Consider the following 9,783-nt stretch of genomic DNA (forward strand, 5'->3'; position numbering starts at 1 on the left):
TTTCAGGTATCTTTGTTTTTAAAAGGAATGGCCACGCTTGATCAGACTGCATCGCCTGGAGTTTTATTCCGCACTGAATGTTTACAAATAACTCTAATGTTCTGAAATTACTGTTACTCTGATCGCCTTTTGGAACAATGAATGAACCGCTTTAACTTTATAAAAATGAAATTTTTACTCGGTATTTTTGGGACGTTACAATTATATATAATTTTTTTATAAATTTTATATTTATATAAATAGATTATATATTATAGGCTTGTAGTGGCCAAACTTAAGAATTAGAATTAAAATTCAAACTTTCAAATTGACTTAATTTTACTCCTCCTCACCAGCTATCCACTTTGCTCCCCAACTTTAACTGTTTTCATCTTGTCTTCTAAACTTACTATGAATTTTGTCATTCCACCTTCTAAACCTAGTGTTTCACTTTTTTCCTTTTGACCTCCCCGTCTCCTAATTTCCAACCTTTAATATGTTCAACCTGACATCACACAACATATTTACATGGTCGAAAATTTAACGTAAAAACTGACACAAAAATAAATGGGTTGACACAACACGATAATTAAACAGTTCGTATTAAGGTCAAGCCCTATCAACTTGTTTGATGTACTGACATGACATGTAAGACACGACATGTTTGCTAGGTCTAATAATAATCAATCTCAAGGTTACAAAAGAGTGTTTCTCTTTCAACCACAGAAGCATAATACTCGGCACTTGCAGAAGCTGCCAAAAAGCTCATAGGTTGAATAGTTTCTTGTCAGAACTTGGAATGAAGCAAGAGGATTGTGTATTGTATTGTGACAATCAAAGTGTAGTTCACTTAGCAAATACTCTAGTGTTTCATAGTAGAACGAAACACGTTCAAATGAGGTACCATTTCATTCAAGAGTTAATAAATGAAGGAATCTAAACTTGAAGAAAAATCCTTGGAACAAAGAATCCAGTTGATATGTTCACCAAGATAGTTACCACTAAGAAGTTGAAGTTTTGCATGGCTTCAACCAGCCTTCTAGAAGTTTTAAGAGAAGTTCTTAACATGAGAAAGAGAGAAAGAGAGAGATAGAGAGAGAGAGGGTACTTTGAGGAATGGCGAAAATTTAATGGCAGATGAAGTTGTTCAAGCCTTTAAGTGGGAGATTTTTAGGGTATGAAGTATTGTCCAACATGGAGCACTTAAAATTAAGTGGAGCATTTGGATGGAGCATTATGAGTTCAATGGAGCACTTAGAACTCAATAAAGCACTTAGGATTCATGGAGAAAGTGCTAAAGGAATGAATCATCTGCGAAGGTGTTAAATCATCTGACAAAGGAACGGATCGTCTAAAACAGGATTTGGAGCAACATGGAGCAACTTGGAGAAAATGGATGGAATTTGCGCCATCTATGAGCATGTTACACCAAATGGATAAAAGTTGCTCCATCCATGAGCATGTTACACCAAAGTGAAGGATGTTGCGCCAAAGTGATAGGTGTTGGGCCACTAGTGATCACGATGCTCCATCATGTGTTTGGTTGATGCTCATTAGGTTGAAGGTTCCAGAAGCGTCTGCATGGCACTCTACGATTGGTTGGAAATTAGGGCATCTCCTAAATGGGCTAATTATGGATGGGTATGACCCATCATAATTATGGTTTCCTATGCTTTCCTCTAAGTAGGCTCATATCCCTATTATTGTAATTGTTAGATTTCTGTGAGAGCTCAAAGTGAGATACAATTTTGAGTGCTTGTAATAGTTCCAAAAAGTTAAACTAGCAATACTTCTCTTTATATACTAACATGTATGTAAGAAGGACCATACCTCTAATAAATGAAAGCATAGTGAAAATAAGAAGCATGGTGGTGTAAGAAGGACCATACCTCACCTAGCCATGGACAACCCATGGCTTTAACTAAGAAAAGTGAAAGTGGGTTTGTCTTTTACCCCTTCTTATTTACTAGCATTTACATCTTATAATTATTTAACCTGCATTTATATAAATGGACTTCAAAAGGTCTAAAAAGATGTACACAACATATAAACCATACTATATGAATTTCTAGTTGGTTTTCTCTCTTAGAAAATATTATTTCCATAATATTAATTTTCCAATTAAATACAAGTGTTGATAATATTTATTAGCAATCAAATTCTAATAAAGTATCAATAAGTGGTAACTTGTTATTAGGTGTGTATATGATCATATGTTATTAGCAAATATCATTATATAATGATGCTTCAGCATATAGACCTTTCACTTAATAGAAGTGGTTGTTTCCAAGAAGCGCGATGTGAACAATCTTTGGTCGCAGCACGAAGGGAATCCTCGTTCATGACTATTTTCAACTTTAATGGTCATGATGCGTTGACCCGTTGATCGTTGCTTTTTTAACAGATTAACTTTTGGTCAAACTTTGCTAGACATGGAGTTTTGAACTAAGGTTTTACCTCTCATTAGTTATGATTAATGAGGTGCGTGAATTTAGGTTGTTAGTGATAATTGATTCACTTGTGGAGTTTTGCGTATGACACTTAGATTGTTAGCTTTAGGCGAGGTTTCTAACTATATCATGTGTGCCATTATATGTCATGTGTGTAATAGGATGTCTGCATACTACTACTGTATAATTATGCGATACAGGTCATATGAGATGACTGATTTGTGCTTACAAGCCCAGTAGGAAGGGTTCTATGGAATGACAGATGTATGCCTATAATCCTAGTAAGAGGGCTACTATAAGATGATGGTCGTATGCTTACAGGCCGAGTATGAGGGGTCATATAGGAGGGCAGTTATCTGTGAATAAGCACGGTATGAGGGGTCATATGGGATGATGATTATGTGCCTACATATCTAGTATGAGGGGTCTTATAGAATGATGGATGTGTTCCTAAAGGTCTAGTAGGAGGGGGTGTCATGATGGGTTTGTGAGCCTATGATACATGTCATATGGGATGAACGTTGCATGCATATAGGCCCAGTAGGAGGATGTGTCATGATGGTTTTGTGAGCTAATGGTACATGTACAATGGGATGAAGTGGAGCGGTATTAAATTGTGAGCCTAAATGACCAGCAGGATAGGGTCTCAAGATGGGTTTGTGAGACTACGGCACAGGCCTGACAGGTGGGGGAGTTACGATGGGATCATAAACCTACAATTGTATGCATAGTATGTATGGTGAAATATGGGGTGTATTGAAAACTCATTGAGCTTTGTGCTTCCTTGTTATGTTTAAATATTTTTTAGGTTGTTATGGTTTGAAGAGCATGGGTGCGGTGTGACTATACTCGCATCTGCATCATGTTTTTGAGACTTTTGCTTAACTCTACATTATGTTTTATGATATTTGAATCAAATGGATATTTATGTTCCTTTTATGAAAATGATTTTTGGATTTTTAATTATATTTCAAAGAAAACTGCTTAAAATTTTGGGATGTTATATAATCTGTGGAATATGTCTGTTTTTTTTTTAATTACTAACCTAACATAAGTTGGTGTTGCTTGTTATAGATATAAGATTCAAGTATGGTTTAGAGATTAATTGTGTGTAGTGTCATTGGTTCTCTTTGATCGAGATGCAGCACGCTTGTTATGGAAAGTGCAAATGTCATGGTCAAGGAGTTACCAGAAGATGGGGGTGAGGATGCATTTCCTGATGAGTTAAATGTAATTATGGATCAATAGTATGGCGTACATGTTAAACTGAGTGATTTTAGCTTGCGTACTAACTACCATATATACATGGTGTCAAAATCAGCAATGATTTCGAGTTGTTGGCCACATTGCCAGAAGATGTGGAAGGAGATGAGGTTGTAGAGGTAAAAAGAACAGTGTGATAACATGTTTTGGTGTATACATGTTTCGAGGGTGTAAACATGTTGATTGAATGAAATTATTAGAAGCATTAACTACCATTTACATGAAGTATTTACATAATACGTGACCTTTGAGTTGCTTGAATAACCATATGCAGTTTTAATTTCTTTTTCTCTTCCCCTCTATATTCATTCGTACCCATTAGAATACCATCTTGATTCCCCTCTCTCTCTCTCTCTCTCTCTCTATTAAAGAAATTTCCCAAAAAGACTACAAACATGATATGGTTTTGTTTTTAGAATCTTGTAATGAGAAACTAATGCACCACAACACAATGATAAATAACATAGTTTTACTTCAATCCGTCCAAAATAGAAAAAGGGAAAACTTGATTAGAAAATGAAGAATAAAACATCTTTTGAGGTCAAAACATTGACCATAACTTTCTATTATTAACAAAAGCATACAGACAATGTTTTTATTGGGTCTCTACAGGAGGTTTTGGGATTCTTTGAAGAAGAAAAAAAACATCTATATGCTTTTGTTTCCTGTTTTAAAAGAATCTAATGTTTTGATATGTATTTAAGTTTTTGCTTTGAATATAAATAAATAAAATATGGTTCTTTATGTATTGTTAGTAATATCATTGTGTGTCGTCATAAAGACATATCCTTATCCCCTAATATATTAAATGACTAGTGAAATATACTAATAAAACAATTATGTAACAGTTTAAAGAAAATTATTTTAAAAAAAATCATAAGCTTCGAATAAATTGATCCACCCATTATACAATTCTTCTTAGATTAATATATAGTAAATTAATTCATTGTGATGGGATGAAAATACTATTTGTTCTGTATTGCCGTTTACTTTGTATCACAATTTGTCTATAAAACCATATCCATTCGAAAGAGGTTTATCATCTTTTGATGTGGCCAACTTGTGTTTATGATCTTTGGAGCAAGTGTACAAATATTATGCACATGAAAGCAACATTAATATTTATATCCGCAAACACATAACAACATTATTAAACTACGTATTATTATTTTAAAAAAAAAAAAAAAAAAAAAAAAAATCTTTTCTACCAATGGAGATGATAATATAACGCAATACTTGTTGAGAAATTAAAATCATGAATACGCTTATCAATCCTCGGATACATACTTTCAGTATTAATTCATGAATTTATTTATCGTCAAGCACGTGTATTTAAAAAGTAACGAATAAGATCAGTTATATAAATGTATCTAGTAAATCATGACATCAAAAAGACAACTAAAAATACGTCATACATGTTTCCTTCGCCTTTCACGCTTCATGAAGTTGAGATTTCTGACGTTTCATGTTCTGAACGACAGGCTCCTTTACCTATAAACAAAATTCCAATTTTCAAATAAAATTAAAGTTTTGTGGTGAGGAGGAGGAGGGTATATATGTAATTACGTACCGTGCTTGCTTTTCGGAAACGTTTGTTTATGGTGGTTTGGCTACAAACCGCAGTATCCATTTTATCATCCTGATTGATATTTCCATTTCTACCCTTTTTCATCCCTGCATGGCTCTCTATGGAAGACAACGGCTGCAAAACCTATATATTTTATAAAACCATTAAAAAAAATGACAAAAATTTTAATAAAATAAGAGTGTACTGAGAAAGTAAAAAGAACCTGATTGTTGCTTGTGGGGGTGTTGTTCTGTCCATTCTGTCTGTTGGATACACTCTGCTGCAACTCAGGTTTACCCATCGATCGTGTAAGCTCTGATCCAATGGAGTGGAATGCGCCAAGTGTCGACTTATTGGTCCCTGATCAAGTTGTCAATAAGTAAAATCATTAAATATAGAAATTATTGTAATGTGGGCCCACCTGCTTGTTTTTCCGAATGGCTGTTGGTGTCCAGGTCCACCGTAGTATTAAAGTCTAGAGCTTTTTTGACTTCATCAAGTTTCTTCTTGGTTATTTCAGAATGAATCACTCGCTTTCCTGTAACAATAATTAAAGAAAAGGTATAAATAATTATTCAATGATTTTGATTTTTATTAACCATAATAATAATAATAATATTTACCTAGTCTACGGCTGCTTGAGGTTTCAATAAACCCTTCTTTGGTCATTTTATCCATTAATTTGCGAACTGTGGTTTGGTTAACCTCACCACCAAGTTTGGTTTGAAGCTTAGGAATAGTAATGTAGTCCATTGGAAGAGCATGAAAGAGTGCCTTCATGTACATTTGACCTTCAAGCATTGTGGGTGGACTTTTCTTGCTGAGGGTTTCTTCTTTCACAGCATCAAATTCATATTCCGATTTCTATAATTCATTCATGTTTTAAATAAGATTAGTAAATTATTTAAAAGGGTAAAAAAGTAATTAAATAAATAAATAAATAAGACGACCCCAGGCCTCTCGATGTTGAAACTGTCCTTTCCGGATTTTGAAAGAATGCCTTCGTTAACAAGCTTGTTCATAACATCTGAAAAAACCAATGTAATATTTATTATATTTATGGAAGGTGAATTTTGGTTTTTACTTTGTTTATCCGGATTCTCTGGTTACCTTCAATCAAAGCCTGCAAATAAATTAAACAAAAGATGTTAAAGGCAAGTAATTTTCTCTGGTACATGTCCTAATACAAAAAATTGAAGTATAGTGTCTTAATAATGTTGTAAAAGATAGAAATGAAAATAAGATGCTATGATAAACATATTATTCAAAGTTTAGCTTTAAAGAAAAATGTTTACCACAGATATGTCAGGGAAATTTGCGAGAACATCAGTGACATCAAAAGTGTCTAGATGATAAGCACTGATCCAATTTTTTACACGATTCAGTTGCTGTTCATCTTCAGCTGGATCCTGAGTATCATCTGCATATTTAAGAGGTTATCTTGTAATAATTTCATAGAAAAATCGCTCTGATTATATAATTTTAAATGTATGAAAATGATTTTTAATGCACCTTCATCAGCCATGGTCTCATCTGGTTTCTCTTTTTGTTGGTCTGAAAAAGTAATAATGATTGTTTGAAATTTTTGAACTCCAAGGATAATGAAGAAGTTAAAAAATTGATATGTCTATTATTATTACCTACTGGTGCCATGATGTATTCGTCATCAGAAAGGCTAGTCTGAAAATAAATAGTATATTAGTATGAGGATTTATAAAAGTATAAATTAAGTTTATAAAATAAAATAGTATATTTGACACTTTAATTACCTGACTATCAGCTTGGCTATCTTCATCTCTCTCCATTGAATCACCTCCCACACTCATATTTTCATCCTCACAAGGATCAAGAACACTTTTGACCTTGAGAGATAATACAAAATGCTTGCTGTTGACATTGCCAACTTCCATTTTCAAAGGATTTTTGTTCCATGGATGATGCGCTTCTTCCTCTGTGCAGCCTCTAAAGAATGGGGGCTCATAATCAGCAGGCTACAAGATTAAGAAAAAACACTTTATCAATTAAATATATTGCAATGTTATTGGTTATGAATTGTTTCAGAAAAAAAAATAGAAGAAAGGAGCTATATATGAGGATTATACCGTGACATCATCGTAATAGTGGAGTTTCATCAAAATGGTGCGCTGAAACAATAGTCAAATTAGATGAAGATGAAAACTCTTTATAAATGTCACTACATCAAAAATGAGTACCTCTTCTGGCATTTTATCTAGAGTTCTCATTAGTTGTATCAGGGTACGAACCATTTTACAAGCAGAGCTCCTGAGATAAAATGTTGTATTAGTTAACTAAGATCACAATTTGGGAATCAAAAAACCATAAGGGAATGTAGTACTTCATTTGATTTGGGGTGATCTCTGTGGTGGAGTTACACTTGAATGTTTCCCCTTGTTTCTTGTTTCCAATTCGATTAACATTCATAGAAACCTCTTGATTGTCAGCATTTGAGTAACTGAAAGAAACTGCAGGAGAATATATATATATGTATATAGATCTTAGTAAAGCAAAGTAAAACTCCTATTACACATTCATATTATAACAGCTACTTACAGGAATATTCTTCAATCATTGGCCCTTCTACTGTCTGGCACACACAGAACATTAGTGTCCTGAGATATTTCTTCTGCAAAGCATCATATACACCTGCAGGAAAACAAATCATGAAAAATCAGTAATAAAAACATAGAAACTCAAGCTCAAAAGCACTAGAGAAGGTTTATGAATCAGTATACCTTTCTCCATCCAGTCAATGAGTCTTCTGGACTCTGCATCCATAGGCATGAGCTTTTTGATCTTCATCTCTGTTGATGAACCAATAGAATCAAAGCCGTTTTATAAGGTATAACCTCTCAGCTACAAAGATCTTCACCAGAGAGACCAGTAGTACGTACCTAAGGCTGGGACACCCTTATCACTGAAGTATTTCTCAGGGAAAAGGCCTCTGATATAACTGATATTGAATATTGCTATGCGTAGTAGGTTCCTTGTCTGTTTTGAAAGGAAATAAATCATGAGTTATAAGAACTGATAAATTACAAAATAAAACAGTTAAGTAATTGTTCCACATTTAGCGTCAAAAGCTTCGATAATAGTTTAGGATCGAAATGTTTTACTTATTTTCTAACATCATCTGAACTTTCTCACAATTGCAATTGACCTTAAAACTCTAATTTGCTACTGAAATCGATGTTAGCAAATAAATCACTGGCCTCGTATACCATTAACCTCCTTACATTCTACAATTCTTAACGAGGTTATGAATTACAGTAATGGATGCTCAATGAATAAAGCAAAACCTAGAAAAATACTGTGTAATCTGCAATCAAATGTCATTATGTACAAAGTGTAGCTGAAAACAGACTCTAAATCATGTTTAACCGGTTGTAAATACAATGGAAGCTTGCTTTGAGTCTATTTCGCCGTCCTTTCAAAGGTTAAGTCACCGTTAGTTTACAGAGATCCGATCGATTACAACTAAACAACGACCACGAGGAATCAAGTAATAACGATCATCGGAATTTCAGTTACTCCGATTCAAGTTTCATAGAATAAGGATGACTATTTTGAATTGATTAACGTGGATTAAGTTCGAGAGAAACAGATACATTTGATCCATATGTAACGCAGCTAGTAGAAGAAAATTGATCAGATGCAAATCACGATTATCAATCCCGGTTATCGGAAAAACTAGCAATAGTTATCACCAGAGATGGAAATGTTAAGTATGAGCTGAACACCAGTAGCGATAATATGAAATAAATCTATAGAAAACTGTGCACATGAATTCAATCACATAAATCACGAAATGTATCAGAAATTTTGTTTCTACAGAAATCAAATCACTACGAGTAAATCAAAAGCTCGATATACGGAAGATAATTACCAGGAGAAGAGAATCCTGCTCGGTAATCTCCGCTTCCTTCACTTTCTGCTCAACAATCTGAAAATTCAGAGAATCGATTATCAGGCAGTAGAAGATCGAGAATTAACGGATCAACAATCTATCGAACTTTTGGAGATGACGAAGCTTCGAAGCTTACCATTTTTCCTAGTTCGAAGAGAGAAATGTGTTTGAATTTTGGAAATGTGGGTTGAAGAATGAATGAAGTGGCGGGAGAAGACGATGAGTAGGGGAATAGTATCCAGGAACAAACTTAACCATGGTTATATGATGACTTGGCACGTGGCTGGGATGAAGCATGCAGAAGACACCGTTGATGGAACGTTAAGGTCAGTTGAGCGATGCCGTTGACACGTTAAGGAAATTCGATCATCATGTTGAAGATTTTATAAAGTTGCATATATAGAAATATGTTATTAAGATGCATATTTGTAACGATGTCGATTTAACTCATTCATTTATAAAAGGTTTTATATATATATATATATATATATATATATATATATATATATATATATATATATATATATATATATATATATATATATATATATATATATATTATACAACAAAATGGAAAAATAAGCTGAAAATAAGTCAAC

The 9,783-nt window shown here is 33.7% G+C and overlaps 1 protein-coding gene across 1 annotated transcript; it reads right to left on the minus strand.

The window, feature by feature from the left end:
- Positions 1-4,917: 4,917 nt before the first annotated feature.
- On the minus strand, positions 4,918-9,418 carry LOC111915334 (meiosis-specific protein ASY1). The gene is made up of 19 exons (XM_023910998.2): positions 9,321-9,418; positions 9,164-9,220; positions 8,172-8,268; positions 8,013-8,081; positions 7,831-7,923; positions 7,616-7,742; positions 7,473-7,542; positions 7,362-7,403; positions 7,029-7,250; positions 6,900-6,939; positions 6,772-6,813; positions 6,555-6,679; positions 6,370-6,382; positions 6,210-6,286; positions 5,883-6,123; positions 5,681-5,797; positions 5,483-5,619; positions 5,263-5,403; positions 4,918-5,183 (listed from the first exon to the last, which is right to left on the minus strand). Exons 1-19 carry the CDS (start codon positions 9,321-9,323, stop codon positions 5,124-5,126), a joined length of 1,773 nt encoding a protein of 590 aa, XP_023766766.1. The 5' UTR covers positions 9,324-9,418; the 3' UTR covers positions 4,918-5,123.
- Positions 9,419-9,783: the final 365 nt, after the last annotated feature.

The sequence above is a fragment of the Lactuca sativa genome, chromosome 8, assembly GCF_002870075.4.
Source record: "Lactuca sativa cultivar Salinas chromosome 8, Lsat_Salinas_v11, whole genome shotgun sequence".
Classification (NCBI taxonomy): Eukaryota; Viridiplantae; Streptophyta; class Magnoliopsida; order Asterales; family Asteraceae; genus Lactuca; species Lactuca sativa.

Bases quoted from the DNA above. Each gene is read 5' to 3' on its own strand.
- LOC111915334 (XM_023910998.2), bottom strand. The intron at 7,543-7,615 runs GTACTACATTCC...ATTTTATCTCAG, and splicing joins ATCACCCCAAATCAAATGAA to GAGCTCTGCTTGTAAAATGG. The intron at 5,620-5,680 runs GTGGGCCCACAT...CAACTTGATCAG, and splicing joins CCATTCGGAAAAACAAGCAG to GGACCAATAAGTCGACACTT.